General features: G+C 44.0%; 1 protein-coding gene across 1 annotated transcript in view; it reads right to left on the reverse strand.

Annotated features, from left to right (window-relative positions):
* The window catches only part of LOC115200399 (NMDA receptor synaptonuclear signaling and neuronal migration factor-like), a 58893-nt gene extending 49089 nt beyond the window's left edge, over positions 1-9804 (reverse strand). The window contains exon 1 of the mRNA XM_029763443.1: positions 9411-9804. Within this exon, the coding sequence (XP_029619303.1) occupies positions 9411-9481 (71 nt within the window). The 5' untranslated portion in view covers positions 9482-9804. The remainder of the gene's footprint in view (positions 1-9410) is intronic.
* Between the last annotated feature and the right edge of the window lie 6624 nt (positions 9805-16428).

A 16428-nucleotide genomic window follows, 5' to 3' on the forward strand; every position in this document is an offset into this window, starting at 1 on the left:
ACAAACCCCCCAAAAAATCTATTTTAATTCCAGGTTGTAAGGCAACAAAATAGGAAAAATGCCAATGGGGGTGAATGCTTTTGCGAACCACTGTACCTTGGCTTTTCTCTTTGGTTCTGTAGGGTAAAAGGGAATAAACACACTCATGTAAACAGAGGCCTGGTCAGACATGAATACTGTAGCCAACAGTGGAGGCTGCTGAGGGGAGGACGGCTCATAATAATGTCTGGAACGGAGCAAATGAAATGGCATCAAACACATAAAAACTTTGTGTTTGATACCATTCCACCTATTCCGCTCCAGCCATTGCCATGAGCCCGCCCTCCCCAAGTAAGATGCCACCAACCTCCTATGGTAGCCAAGCCTATACATCAAGCCGCTGTGGTAGCCAAGCCTATACATCAAGCCGCTGTGGTAGCCAAGCCTATACATCAAGCCGCTGTGCCTGGGGATATATACAGTACATACAGTGGGGTGCAATGTAAAGGCATTATACTGATGTGTGCAGAGGGCTGGGGCGACAAATACATGAGGGGCCCTAATCAAGGACATGAGTATGGTTACCTGACCTGGAAAAATTCCAGGCCCTAGTTAAAAGCTATAGGGTATATAGGCTATAACCAGGGCCCAGAGTTGTTTCTCATCAGGTTGTCAGGAAGGAATACTGGCCCTATACATTATATTAAAATAATCTGTGAAAGACAGAAACTAGTAGAGTTCAGCTCCATGAGATAGTGCGTGGATGTGTCTGTCTGAAGCCTCTCTCATATCTGTGTCAAGGAGCAAGCCTTCTGTGTTCTGGCACTGGGTGTCTCAGTGAAAAACAAGAGTGTCTCAGGGACACCAAATGAGGCTCTTAAATTACATGCCAGAGTAATTTGGAAAAAGAGGGGCACAGTGTATTCCTCCTCAGCCACTGAATCTCACCACTCAGATCATCTCACTGAGAGGATGACCTATTGCTGAGACACCCCAAATATCTCCCTTATCTGTCTCCCTCAGTCTCTCTTTCTGAGACACCCCAAATATCTTCCTATCCATCTCCCTCACTCTCTCTTTCTGAGACAGCCCATCTTCCTCAATCCCGCTCTTACCTTCCTCTCTCCATCTCCCTCAGTCCCTCTCTCGTCTTCTCCTCTGAACTCACTTCTCTCTCCAATACAAGTACACCAAATCGAGTGAAATGAAGTTGACACAGCAAACATCAAGTTGACCACTTGGCGCCTTAGTTTCTTGTCCTCGCTTGTTCACTGTCTCGGGGAGTCAAATGGAAATCTCTGATTTGGCAGGCCTCCCAAGTCCCTGCTGGCTGTTTTCTCAGTCTCACTCTCTACACTGTGGTTGTTAGGTGATTAAATGAATGTTTGTCAGAGTCCGTAAGAAATATTGCTTTGTAATTGGATTAAACCACCAACACCAGATGTAGGAAATCACTGGGTAGTTAACGCCTAGTAGACTTAATGTGTATTTTGACCACGTGCAGATCTGCATCCCAGATGGCACCCTATTCCCTACATAGTGTACTACTTTTGATCAAGGCCTGTATAGGGAAAAGGGTGCCATTGGGACGCAGGCTCAGCCCAACTAAGCATAACATGAAAATCATGAGCGCCGTAGCCGCACAGACATTGAATATTCAGTGTTAGTTCCTGACCCGCTGTATCCTGCGTTCCATCCAGCTTTTCCACCTGCCGTCGGAGCAACGGTGACATGGGTGTAATTACTCAGATCAGTGAGGTCAGGCAGCCTCCCTTGTATCACTGCATCCCTGTATTATTATAGTCCAGCCTTGCTCTACAGGCTGTAATCAGAGTAATTACAGCAGCCAGCTACCGCAGATACCTCTCCTCTGCACTGTAATCCCTGCCATACAGAGAGAAAGAGAGAGGGAGAGCGAGAGAGATAGAGAAGATGAAAGAGGGAGTGGAGGATGAGATTGAAGGATGAGAGAGAGAGAGAGAGAGAGAGAGAGAGAGAGAGAGAAGAGAGAAGAGAAGAAAAAAACAGCACCCACTCTATACTGGAAGAGAGAGAGAGGGAGATAGAGAGAGCGAGAGAGAATGATGAGAGAGAGTGAAGGATGAGAGAGGGGGAGAGAGAAAGAGAGAGAAGGATGAGAGAAAGGGAGAGGGAGAGCGGGAGAGGAGAATTAAAAAAACAGCACCCACTCTATTCTGGAAGCCCTAATCTTATGTCTTTGTCACTTGATATTTATCTGTGTCACTCTGACTGCCTGAGAGAATAGAGAGAGAACTGTGAACACAGGAATGTTTGGGTTGGGTGAAAAGGCTGGTGGCTTAATTAAGAAACATTAGTACTGAGATGGCCTGAGATTCAGACAATAAACACTAGGTGTCAGGCAGACAATTACACCTCTGTCAGACGTGGCTGTAGGTTCAGCCCTAGGGCACTGTGACTGAGTAATACCAATGTGGCGGGCCAAATGGCACCCTATTCCCTATATAGGCAATAGGGTGCAAGTTCGGACGCACCCATCCGAAGACCAATGTACTGTATCCTATGGGAATACAACTATAGGCTGTTGAACCAGCTATTCCTCATATTTATACCATGGCAGTAGAAGCATTTCAGGCTTGTAATGTGGATGTAGAATCCTAGAAGTGCAGTAATAACCAAACCGGGCTAATGGTGACTGTGATGGAGCGATCTCCACTGTGCTGTCCCTGCTGTGGTTAGTACTGCCTGGAATGATGAGTGCCATGAAATTACATTGTACCACAGATTCAACAGTTACGTCAACACTTCAGCAGTTCTATTGAGTGCTATACCCAACACTTCAGGAGTTCTATTGAGTACTATACCCAACACTTCAGGAGTTCTATTGAATGCTATACCCAACACTTCAGGAGTTCTATTGAGTGCTATACCCAACACTTCAGGAGTTCTATTGAATGCTATACCCAACACTTCAGGAGTTCTATTGAGTGCTATACCCAACACTTCAGGAGTTCTATTGAATGCTATACCCAACACTTCAGGAGTTCTATTGAGTGCTATACCCAACACTTCAGGAGTTCTATTGAATGCTATACCCGACACTTCAGGAGTTCTATTGAGTGCTATACCCAACACTTCAGGAGTTCTATTGAGTGCTATACCCAACACTTCAGGAGTTCTATTGAATGCTAAACCCAACACTTCAGGAGTTCTATTGAGTGCTATACCCAACACTTCAGGAGTTATATTGAGTGCTATACCCAACACTTCAGGAGTTCTATTGAGTGCTATACCCAACACTTCAGGAGTTCTATTGAGTGCTATACCCAACACTTCAGGAGTTCTATTGAGTGCTATACCCAACACTTCAGGAGTTCTATTGAGTGCTATACCCAACACTTCAGGAGTTCTATACCCAACACTTCAGGAGTTCTATTGAGTGCTATACCCAACACTTCAGGAGTTCTATACCCAACACTTCAGGAGTTCTATTGAATGCTATACCCAACACTTCAGGAGTTCTATTGAGTGCTATACCCAACACTTCAGGAGTTATATTGAGTGCTATACCCAACACTTCAGGAGTTCTATTGAGTGCTATACCCAACACTTCAGGAGTTCTATTGAGTGCTATACCCAACACTTCAGGAGTTCTATACCCAACACTTCAGGAGTTCTATTGAGTGCTATACCCAACACTTCAGGAGTTCTATACCCAACACTTCAGGAGTTCTATTGAGTGCTATACCCAACACTTCAGGAGTTCTATTGAGTGCTATACCCAACACTTCAGGAGTTCTATTGAATGCTATACCCAACACTTCAGGAGTTCTATTGAATGCTATACCCAACACTTCAGGAGTTCTATTGAATGCTATACCCAACACTTCAGGAGTTCTATTGAATGCTATACCCAACACTTCAGGAGTTCTATTGAATGCTATACCCAACACTTCAGGAGTTCTATTGAATGCTATACCCAACACTTCAGAAGTTCTATTGAATGCTATACCCAACACTTCAGGAGTTCTATTGAATGCTATACCCAACACTTCAGGAGTTCTATTGAGTGCTATACCCAACACTTCAGGAGTTCTATTGAATGCTATACCCAACACTTTAGGAGTTCTATTGAGTGCTATACCCAACACTTCAGGAGTTCTATTGAGTGCTATACCCAACACTTCAGGAGTTCTATACCCAACACTTCAGGAGTTCTATTGAGTGCTATACCCAACACTTCAGGAGTTCTATACCCAACACTTCAGGAGTTCTATTGAATGCTATACCCAACACTTCAGGAGTTCTATTGAGTGCTATACCCAACACTTCAGGAGTTATATTGAGTGCTATACCCAACACTTCAGGAGTTCTATTGAGTGCTATACCCAACACTTCAGGAGTTCTATTGAGTGCTATACCCAACACTTCAGGAGTTCTATACCCAACACTTCAGGAGTTCTATTGAGTGCTATACCCAACACTTCAGGAGTTCTATACCCAACACTTCAGGAGTTCTATTGAGTGCTATACCCAACACTTCAGGAGTTCTATTGAGTGCTATACCCAACACTTCAGGAGTTCTATTGAATGCTATACCCAACACTTCAGGAGTTCTATTGAATGCTATACCCAACACTTCAGGAGTTCTATTGAATGCTATACCCAACACTTCAGGAGTTCTATTGAATGCTATACCCAACACTTCAGGAGTTCTATTGAATGCTATACCCAACACGTCAGGAGTTCTATTGAATGCTATACCCAACACTTCAGAAGTTCTATTGAATGCTATACCCAACACTTCAGGAGTTCTATTGAATGCTATACCCAACACTTCAGGAGTTCTATTGAGTGCTATACCCAACACTTCAGGAGTTCTATTGAATGCTATACCCAACACTTTAGGAGTTCTATTGAATGCTATACCCAACTGTTTTAGACATAGGATTCCAAAAGTAGAAGGCCGCTGAAAACATTACAGTGAATGTCAGATGGTGTCAACACGTATTTGTATCATAGTTTCCTTACAAATCAAATCTCTGTAAACATTTGTGTCATGACAATTCATGTTTAATATGGGATGTAAACTTGAAGAAATGCTTAATAAATATGTGCACAAATCAAAACAGACACATTTGTAAAGAAATGATGCTGCTGATGTCAACTTGATGAAGAGGCAGCAGAGCAGTGGTCCCATCAGGGAGTGATTTAGGCTGGCATTTAGAAAAATGAATCTCTACCCTATGTACCCTAAATTCACACTGCACTGGGAGATATTAATTAAACAGACAAATTGGGTCTTATGAGAAACAAGCCGGGAGGATTCAGAATACACAGCAGGTTAAATACATTTTGGGAGAAAAGATAAATCAATTCACCTTTTGCAATAATATTCCTCCAAATTCTACTAAAAGACCCAGTGTAGTCAAGTGTACACGTATTCCAATGTTACCCGCCAAACGCATCAATATTTTGTTGCACTGCACAGATCAGTCCATTACCTTGGGGGTATGGATGGACCTCTGGGCTGAAATCACCCTTAGTCCTGTGTCTGCTCTGCGCTGCAACAGTCCTGTCTAGCCCATTCTACTGATGAAACCTGCTTTAGTCTAGCCAAGGAAGATTAACAATAGAAAATAACAGAATAGAGGAGACAGTGTCCTGTCTGTGTCCTTAATATTTTACCTTCACTCTAGCAGTACATACATAATGTGTGGTAAGATATGTCCTGAGTAACACGGGTTAGTTGTCAGAACTACTTGGTGCACGACTCTCTTCTCTGTATACATCAATGATGTCGCTCTTGCTGCTGGTGATTCTCTGATCCACCTCTACGCAGACGACACCATTCTGTATACCCCTGGCCCTTCTTTGGACACTGTGTTAACAAACCTCCAGACGAGCTTCAATGCCATACAACTCTCCTTCCATGGCCTCCAACTGCTCTTATATGCAAGTAAAACTAAATGCATGCTATTCAATCGATCGCTGCCCGCACCTGCTCGCCTGTCCAGCATCACTACTCTGGACGGCTCTGACTTAGAATATGTGGACAACTACAAATACCTAGGTGTCTGGTTAGACTGTAAACTCTCCTTCCAGACTCACATTAAGCATCTCCAATCCAAAATTAAATCTAGAATTGGCTTCCCATTTTGCAACAAAGCATCCTTCACTCATGCTGCCAAACATACCCTCATAAAACGGACTATTCTACCGATCCTTGACTTTGGCAATGTCATTTACAAAATAGCCTCCAACACTCGACTCAGCAAATGGGATGCAGTCTATCACAGTGCCATCCGTTTTCTCACCAAAGCCCCATATACTACCCACCACTGCGACCTGTATGCTCTCCTTGGCTGGCCCTCGCTTCATACTCGTCGCCAAATCCACTGGCTCCAGGTCATCTACAAGTCTCTGCTAGGTAAAGCCCCGCCATATCTCAGCTCACCATAGCAGCACCCACCCGTAGCACGCGCTCCAGCAGGTATATCTCACTGGTCACCCCCAAAGCCAATTCTTCCTTTGGGTGCCTTTCCTTCCAGTTCTATGCTGCCAATGACTGGAATGAACAGCAAAAATCACTGAAGCTGGAGAGTCATATCTCCCTCACTAGCTTTAAGCACCAGCTGTCAGAGCAGCTCACAGATCACTGTACCTGTACATAGCCCATCTGTAAATAGCCCATCCAACTACCTCATCCCCATACTGTACTTATTTATTTATCTTGCTCCTTCGCAGCCCAGTATCTCTACTTGCACATTCATCTTCTGCACATCTACCATTCCAGTGTTTTACTTGCTATATTGTAATTACTTCGCCACCATGGCCTGTTTATTGCCTTACCCCCCTTATCCTACCTCATTTGCACATGCTGTATATAGACTTTTTCTACTGTATTATTGACTGTATGTTTGTTTATTCCATGTGTAACTCTGTGTTGTTTTATGTGTCGAACTGCTTTGCTTTATCTTGGCCAGGTCGCAGTTGCAAATGAGAACTTGTTCTCAACTAGCCTACCTGATTAAATAAAGGTGAAATAAAAAATACAGAAATAAAAATGTTAGCTATAGGGAAACAGTGACCTTCAGCATTCAGTCTCTGCAGATATTCAGAGCTGGAATAGGGTCAGTGGCATTGGTCTCCATAGGTGGCTAAAGCACATATAGTACTTGGCTAAATTAGAACAGCGTTACCAGTCATTTACTTTTGCTTGGTCAGCTTTGTGACTTATGTAGATGTTCCAAATGTCTAATCCCTGGCCAGAAACACATACAGTAGGCTAGTCAGCTCAATTAGGAAAGACTTACCAGGGTCATTTTATGGTTGTCAAATCCAATCCGCGTTTATTGGTTGCTACACATATTTGCAGATGTTATCGCAGGTGCAGCGAGAAGCTTGTGTTTCTAGCTCCAACAGTGCAGTGATAATACTTAGCAATACAAAACAATACACACATAATCCCAAAAGTAAAAAGAAATAAATGAAGAAATATCAGTTCAATAAAGTTTGGGCAGCTTTAAGGGATTCCATTCTTCTAAGCAGATGTGACTTGTCCATTCATTGGCTAGATTCAGTTGTCAAAAGTAGGACTCAACAATTAAGCCAGCCATTCAGACTCAGAGACAAAGACACAATGCAGAAGAGATTGGGGCTGTTTGTCAGTCAGAGGGATGAAATGGTTTTACACTCGAGGTCCAAACTCATCTGACAACCAATCAGTCAGTGATTGTGATGTGATACCACACCACCATTACATCAGTGGGTTGTCTAGGCTATCTACTATCTACGGGTAAAACGGTACACTAAAGCTCTGGGGGGTTGCTTCCTGAAGAGCCATAAACACGTCTCGACATCTGTCATAGAAAGAGTAGAAAACATGGCTCTTGGGCCTCAGTCCAATAATATGTATTTGACATTGTGATCAGTTTGATTTATGCTGTGTGTTAAAGAGACAGAATGACTGAAAAGAGAAAGAGAGAGAGAGCGTGACAAACAAAAACAGATATAGAGAGTGTCTGTCTGATGTTTAGGTTGAGGTGTATGCCTGAGGTTGGGAGAGAGAGAGAGAGAGAGAGAGAGAGAGAGAGAGAGAGAGAGAGAGAGAGAGAGAGAGAGAGAGAGAGGGAGAGAGAGCTCAATGCCTGCATAGTGAGATCAGTCTGTTGGTGACATGACATGGTGTGCTGCAAGTTCTGCAGAAAAACTCATAATCTTGCCATGTTACATATTACAATATTCAGCACACAGGATTAAGTGACAGCGTCCTGACACATCTGGCACTGTGTGAAAGGTGTGAGGGCATGACTCATGGTTCTTCAAGGAAAATAATCACCAAACCTGATGCGTTAGAGATGAGTCATAAACCTTGTGTCATCCCTAATTATAGATCTTACAACAACAAAATATTGACCAAATTCGGGCACGTTTCTTGCTGTTTTGGTGTTTATTGGTCACATACACATATTTAGCAGATGTTATTGCGGGTGTAGCAAAATGCTTGTGTTCCTAGCTCCACGCTGTGTCATGCCCAATTATAGGTCTTTCAAAACTACAATTTGACCAAATTCGGGCACGTTTCTTGCTGTTTTGGTGTTTAAATAATAGTGTAGAATACATTTTCTGGTACACTGTAGATCCCAGAATCTGTTCGTTGGGAAGCTTAAAACAGTTGAAACATTTCAGAAAATGTGTTGTTGCCAACCATGCTACATGCCATTTACAATCAAAGGTTTAGGATTCAATGTTGTGTGCAGTTGATTGGTGGCATTTCATATGCCTTTTCATATCAGATCAAACACTCCTAAATAACTTATCTAAAAAGTATAAAATACTAATAACCCCCTTTAGGCTACTGGGCTTCAAGAAGCTTGATAATAGGAAGTGTAACGCTGGTAGAAAAATACAGTAGTCTACAGTACATAAGGAGTGTACAATTAAACCGCTTATTTTACTAACTCTTATTTTACTAACTCTTATTGCTCAAACCATGATGCCAAAAAACCCATAACAGCATGTTCTGTTGTCAAAAAAAGCTGTTACAAATTCCCAATGCTGTCCAAGGACTTGGAAAGTTGCATTATCATTGTTGCCTAATACAAATAAAATACAGTACAGGAATATAAGTTACAGGAAGGTAGCTATGACAGCAGATTTAGCCTATCAATGAAATTAAAGATATCATTGCAATGTAAATACTTTTGTAAAGCAGATATTTGATCACATAACGCCACAGCAGTAAACTGGGAAACAAATATATTATATGCTAGCATTTGTATAGAATTATAACTTTCGTTTCAGCTAGTTTGCTATTACTGCTCGAACAATTCAGCGGAGTCGCTACTTCGCCGGGTATACGCGTCTACATCAGCACCGTGACATGCACCATGCATCCCTCCAGTTATTATACCAGAGAGCTACGGAGGAGCTCTGCCCCGGGCACTCACCTAACTTTTGCGGCCACAGAAGATATTGCATCGGTCCTTAAAGTCTTCCTTTTGGACCCGGCAGTTCCCATGCTGAAGTGGAAACGACACAAGATAAAAGCCAGATCATTCCACTGATGGGCGATCAGATATGAAGGAAGAAAAACGTTCGTAGAAAAAACGGAGGGAAAGCGGAACCATCGCACCTGGAGAAAAACTCCCCCTTTTCGCTGAGTAATTTTTTTAAACCAGTTTTCTTATTTCATACTCATTTAATTTCAATCTATAAAGCTCACGTTAAAGATGGAAAGCTTGTAGTGTGTGACTGCAAGCGCACCAACAGCAGATGCACTGGTGGCTCGTTGCGCGCCGTTGACTGCCTGCCTCTGTTGCGCTCAACTCCTCATTGATTCAACTGAAGCGGAGAGGAATGGACGGACAGGAAGGAAACGACAGCCATAAAAGGACTACACCCCCCCCCCCCCCCCCCACCCCCGTCATAGACTGTTCTCTCTACTACCTCATGGCAAGCGGTACCGGGCTAACCGGGCTATCTGCTTTGTGTCCCACCCACCACCCGTCAACCCCTCTTTTACGCTACTGCAACTCTCTGTTCATCATATATGCATAGTCACATTAACCATATCTACGTGTACATACTACCTCAATCAGCCTGACTAACCGGTGTCTGTATATAGCCTCGCTACTTTTATAGCCTCGCTGCTGTATATAGCCTGTCTTTTTACTGTTGTTTTATTTCTTTACCTACCTATTGTTCACCTAATACCTTTTTTGCACTATTGTTTAGAGCCTTAAGTAAATACCTGTTGTATTCGGTGCACGTGACAACTAAACTTTGATATGATTTGGAATAGTGGCATTTTGGTTAGCTAAATGATTGCCATGAATTGTTAATTTATTGTGAAACCAGTTGCAAGGACAGTGAGAATAAAAACTGACTGGAAGAAAACATTAATATTCCATTGTATACTCTAGATTGAGTAACATACTTTCATTTCCACTTTTGCTAAGAGGTACTCAATAGGCATGACTCATATCCCATTGAATTGTGCATCCTATGGCACAATTATTATTTATGAAGAGGAAGTAAGTCGGCCCTTGCCTCAAAGCAAAGCCTGAATCATCATCTATTTTGGTGACCTTGTCACTGACATCAACATATTATATACCGAGATGACATCATTGACCAACCATGCCATCCATCTAACCAAATTTTATTGGCAGGTGTGGTTTAAGTGCTGTGGACAACACCCCAAGCTCCAATAGCTATTTCAGCACCATGGACAACCCCCCCTCCACTCTCCACAACAGCTCTTTCAGCACCACAGACAGTGTCTATGATGAAAAGGCAGCATGTGACAGCAATGTAAAAAAAAATAATAATAATAAAAGATCTGTGAGTGATCCCAAATGGCACCCTATTCCCAATATAGTGTACTACTTTTAACCAGAGCCCGTCAAAAGTAATGCACTATATAGGGGGTAGGGTGCTATTTGGGATGTGTCATGTGTCTTTGTATCCACAGGACTGACAGGTTGCTACTGAGGACAGCAGAGACTTCCAGACAGAGACCAAGAATGGGTAGAGAAGTGAAGAAAGTATGGTTCAGTTACACACACTTGACACTGAGACATCAGTGTGAATTTTTCCCATGCCTGCTGAAAAGCAAGAAGGAAATTCATTTATTGAAAATGAAAAATTAATTTCTGTTTTGTCTATTTGTGTGTGTGAACCACCCTTCAGTTTTTGAAAGATTGTAGAGGAAGAAAGTAGCGTGAATGTTTTTCCCATATTTGTAGAAGAGATTACAGCCTGATAGATTAGAAACAGAGTTCCATGTGGACATCATAGAGAACACAAATGCTAAGAGCACATTTGGACATCTGACCATGCAGATGAACTTACTAGCGAGTCCTCTTCAGATTTGCAGCCAAAAGAGGAAGAGTTAAGACAGTGTCCTGGGGGTATGTTTATTAATACAATGGGCAGATAGTGGGAGAGAAATTCAGACCACAACATTAGCCAGGGATGGTGTTGGCTTTAGGGGAGACGTTTAGGTCTTTTTATAGAGGTTTTGGGCCATTTTAAATAATCAAAATGATTGCGAGACAGTCATAGAGAAGAGTACCTGCCTATTTCTCTCCTTAAAGGTGCCTTCTGGCAAGCATGGTGGGTACTTGTCTGCCTGATCAGACCTATGGTTGGCCCTGCCCAGTCTTAGAGGTGGATAGAATATAGGATTTAACTAGGACAAACGCAAATGAATAGGCATGAGGTGCAGGCAGCATACACACACAGACAAGCAGTAGTAATGGGCACCCAACCCAACCTCCAAATAACATTCTAGTCTGATTAAAAGCCTTGGCTTTGAGTGTCTGGATACAAACAAAGCCTGTCTCATAATTATATTATACTGACAATAACTAACAATTATATTTACAGGCAATTTAAATGTACTTTCTGTGCAAATAGTTTTTCCTGTTGGGTCTCCAGGGTTTTTGTTTACATGAGCGTCAGCCAGTATTGAGCATCTAAAAATGGCCGTCACATGGTCACCAAGATGACCGCCAACATGGGTGTGTCTTTCCTCCCAGAGAATCCAGTTCAACAGCACCTCACGTACACTCCCCTGTGTCTTTGTTTGTACAGGGAAGCTTGAAGTTCTCGTTCTCTCTCGTGGTGAGATGCTGGGAGTTTTTTTGAGTTTGAGTGTTTGGTGTGGAGGGCTCTGTCCTAACTTATTTTCTTGATTCTGTCCTTGGTCTGTTCTTTCAATTTTTCTTTTGTAACGACTGCCGTGAGAGAGACTGGACCAAAACGCAGCGGAGTTAGTGTTCATCATATTTAATTATTAAACGGAACACTATACAACTACAAAATAAGAAACTGACAGCCAAACACTCCTGTCAGGTGAAACACAATGACAGAAACAATTACCCACAAAACCCAATTGAAAAACATGCACTTATGTGTGACTCCCAATCAACAACAACGAACTTCAGCTGTGCCTGATTGGGAGCCACACACGGCCCAAAACAAAGAAATACAAAAACATAGAAAAAGAACATAGAACGCCCACCCAATGTAACACCCTTGCCTAACCAAAATAAAGAACAAAAAAACCCTCTCTATGGCCAGGGCGTTACATCTTTTCTATGGTGAAGGGTTAATGCACTATTTGTTTTAGCGGTATCCACAATTTTTTTCAAAGTTAGGGTGGAAGAGGACAGAGTTTTAGTTTCCTGGGGTTTGGAAGGTGTGGTGTGCGCGATGGCTTCTCAGCCTAGCGTGGAGGAGACGCCATCGTTACGGCATGGATTCAGGTGTGTTCCTGAGAATGGAGTTAAGGTGGAGGAGGTTCTGCTCGCGGTCGGTGAACAGGTAGGAGCTGAATTTAAACATTCTCCATCCAGAATGAAGAAGTCGATGGCTGTGTTCAAGAAAATAGCTATTTTGGTGGGTAGGCTCGTTGCTAATGAAATATTTGTAAGGGGTGTGTTGGTGCCAATTTCACCTCTTTCTATCCGTTTGACCAGGGTGGTAGTCGCAAATTTGCATCTGTTTAATATGGATGATCAAATCAGGAAAGAGCGGAGTCGTTTTGGTAAGTGTGCCCACATAAAGGCCGTAGACAAGGTGAGGGTACAAGAGCCAGTGAGGGAAATCGAGGCCAACGTGCAGGGGGCAATGAGATGAGGTGGTGTAGATGAGGCTGGGTCTAGTCAGGTTATGCTAGTGGATGAGGAGAGTATAGTGGGGAAGTGTAAGAGGCTGGGGGGTAGGAGGAGGGTGTCAAGCTGAAAAGGAAAAAGGGGGAGAAGAAAGGAGGTTAGAGGGGAGAGGCTGGGGTGGTCAAAGGCACCAAGGAACCATTTCCTGGCGCTGGGGTGAGGCCGCGACTACAGAGAATGGGCAGGTGGTCAGGATGGGAGATGGAGATGAGGAGGAGGAAAGTGAGTCTGAGGAAGAGGATGATGAGGGGGCCTTTTTTTCAGACTCCTCCTCAATGGGTCCAGAGCTGACAGCCAGTCAAGCAGAGGGGTCAAAGTACATGGTGAGGGAACTGACAAGGTTCCTGAAAAGTGGAAAAATGTATTTTTTCTGATCCGAGAAAGTTTGTAAGATCAGCACAATATCCTATGAAAAATGAGGGGCATGGTGTCCTCTCACCCAGGAAATAGTTTAGGTTGAGGAAGTGGGTCACAATAGTGCGTAAAGGTCTACCTTTAGACGCTGTTCAGATTAATAGTTTCTTTCTGGCACTGGGGCTTTTTGAGCATTGCTATTGGTCTCTTTCTTTGCTGGCTTTTCTCCCACTTCTTATGGAGGCTCTTTAGGTAGGCTCGCTTAATACAAATGGTGCCAGAGATGCGGGAAAGAGAAGTGTGTTGGGTGAATATGCAAAACAAAAAAAAGTACAGGTGTTGTTTCTGCAGGAGACGCATAGTGATGTGGTGAATGAAGTCGGTTGGGGGCTCTTTTGGAAGGGGGCAAGTGTGTTGTGCCAAATTTTAGTGCAGGGGTGGCAGTCCTTTTTGTACGGGATCTGTCTGTATAGATGTGCTCCTAAAAGGAGTTGTGTAGGGTTAGACTGCTTGTTGTAAAAGCAGAAATTAACAACATGGGGTTTGTCTTTATAAATGTCTATGCGCCTAACACAGGGAGAGAGAGGGTGGGGTTCTTTTTGGGTGTCTTAGACAGGAACTCTAACAGGTATCGCCTGAGGAGACGCTGGTGGTCGGCGGGGACTGGAACTGTACAATAGATTTTACGAAAGACAGAAATGGGGAAGAGCCTCATTCAGGGTCAGTGGGAGTGTTAAGGGACATCATTAATCAGTTCGACCTAGTGGATGTTTGGAGAACTAAACATCCTGACACAAGACAGTATACATGGGTGAAGGTCTTTGGGGCTAGGGTGAGTGCAGCCCAACTTGATCCTTTTTACATGTCCAGGAATCAGAGCAATAGGCTGTTGGGCGCTACCATTCTCCCTGTGGGTTTTTCAGATCACCACATAGCCGTGGCTCGGCTGTCTATTTCACCAGGGCCTCGGCATGCATCCAATTAGAGGTTTAATGTAAAGCTCTTACAGTATGATACTTTTTGCTCAGGTTCCAGATTTTTGGGGAAAGGTGGGGGCAGCAAAGAGAGGAGTATGAGTCAATGGTGGGATGTGGGGAAAGTCCAAATTCGGCTTTTCTGTCAACAGTATAGAGCTCTCTCATCCTCAAAGGCTAGGAGAGTATTGGAGGAACTCAAGCATAGTATTAGTGAGATGGAGGTGGAGATGGTGGGGCAAGGCAATGTAGGCCTCCAGGCTAATTTAGCTGAATTACTTAGGGACCTGGGAAGTTTTTTCTAGGTTAAAGCAAAGGGAGCACTTGTAAGAGCTAGGTTCTCCATGCTCAAGGAGATGGATGCTCCCAGCTCTTTCTTCTTTGGTTTGGAAAGACAGAGCGGTGAAGCCAAGGGTATGCATTGTCTACGGCTGTCTGATGGGCTGGTGACCTCTGTGGTAGGGGAGATGCGGATTGTGGAGTTTTATACTGAGTTGTATAGGGCAGAACTGTGTGATCCTATGTGTGCTCAGGTCTTGTTGGCAGAACTCCCTAAGCTCTCTCTGGCACAGAGGGATGAAATGGACATTCCTCCGTTGTCCCATGAACTGGCAGTGGCTGTAACCCAGATGTCCCATGGCCGTGCACTGGGGGTCAATTGACTCCCAGTGGAGTTTTATAAAAAATTATGGGGAATAATTGGACTGGACTTTTTTGCCTGTTGCGTGAATGCATCGGGGTAGGAGAGTTGCCATGGGACATCTGGGTTACAACTGTCGTCGGATGGCTCTGACTCTCCTGCCCAAAAAAGGGGACTTGTGTGAACTTAAGAACTGGATGCCTGTGGAATTGCTCTGTGCAGACCACAATATATTTGCCAAGGTCCTCTCTAACAGACTGAAGTCCCATCTGGACTCTATAATACACAAGGACCAAACATATTGTGTACCGGGATGCTCAATCACAGAAAACATGTTCTTAATCAGGGACATGTTGGACTTGTCGAGAGGTTCTAATGTGAACTTTGGACTGGTCTCTTTAGATCAAGAGAAGGCTTTTGATAGAGTGGACCATGAGTATCTTTTTAATGTGATGTCTGTTTTTGGGTTTGGGGAAAGGTTTTTGGCCTGTGTGAAGATGTTGTATGCTGCGTCATGTATGCTCAAAGTGGGAGGGGGGCTCAGTAGGCCAGTCTGGGTGAGACGGGGCATTAGACAAGGATGCCCTCTATCGGGGCAGTTATATACACTAGCCATTGAGACATTTTTGGGCCTGCTACGCAGGAGACTGCATGGAGTGTGCGGGACGTGCATGGGTGTGTTGGCAGGCATAGCAGTGTCAGCGTATACAGATGACGTTTCTGTGATGGTTAGGGATGGTCAGGATATGCAGGCACTAGAGACTAGTCTGAAGGTGTTTGAGGGAGCTTCGTCAGCTAAGGTAAACTGGGGCAAGAGCAAAGCTCTGTTATGTGGGGCATGGGGGGGATAGGGCCCCTCCTCTGCTTCCAGGGGGTTTGCAGTGGGGTTGTGAATGGCTTAAAATGTTGGGGGGTGTGCCTGGGCTCGGAGAGGTGGGTCAGGAAGAACTGGGAGGGGCTGCCACAGGCAGTGATGTCAAGACTGGCCAGGTGGAGGTGGCTCCTGTCCCAAGTGTCATATAGAGGGAGGGTGCTGATAATCAACAACCTGGTAGCATCTTCCCTGTGGCATAAACTGGCTGTCCTCAACCCCCCTGCTCGCAGACCTGCAACACAAGCTGTTGGATTTTTTTCTGGTCGTTCCATCACTGGCTGAGGGCGGCAGTGTTGTACATGACCGTCCACGAAGGAGGACAGGGCCTGGTGGAACTGGAGAGTAGGGTAGCTGCTTTCCGACTAAAGGCGATGCAGAGCCTGCTTTACCATACTGGTGTCGGCTGGAGGGAACCAACATGCGCGCTGCTGAGGAGAACTGGCG

The sequence above is a fragment of the Salmo trutta genome, chromosome 9 (genome assembly GCF_901001165.1).
Source record: "Salmo trutta chromosome 9, fSalTru1.1, whole genome shotgun sequence".
Taxonomy (NCBI): Eukaryota; Metazoa; Chordata; class Actinopteri; order Salmoniformes; family Salmonidae; genus Salmo; species Salmo trutta.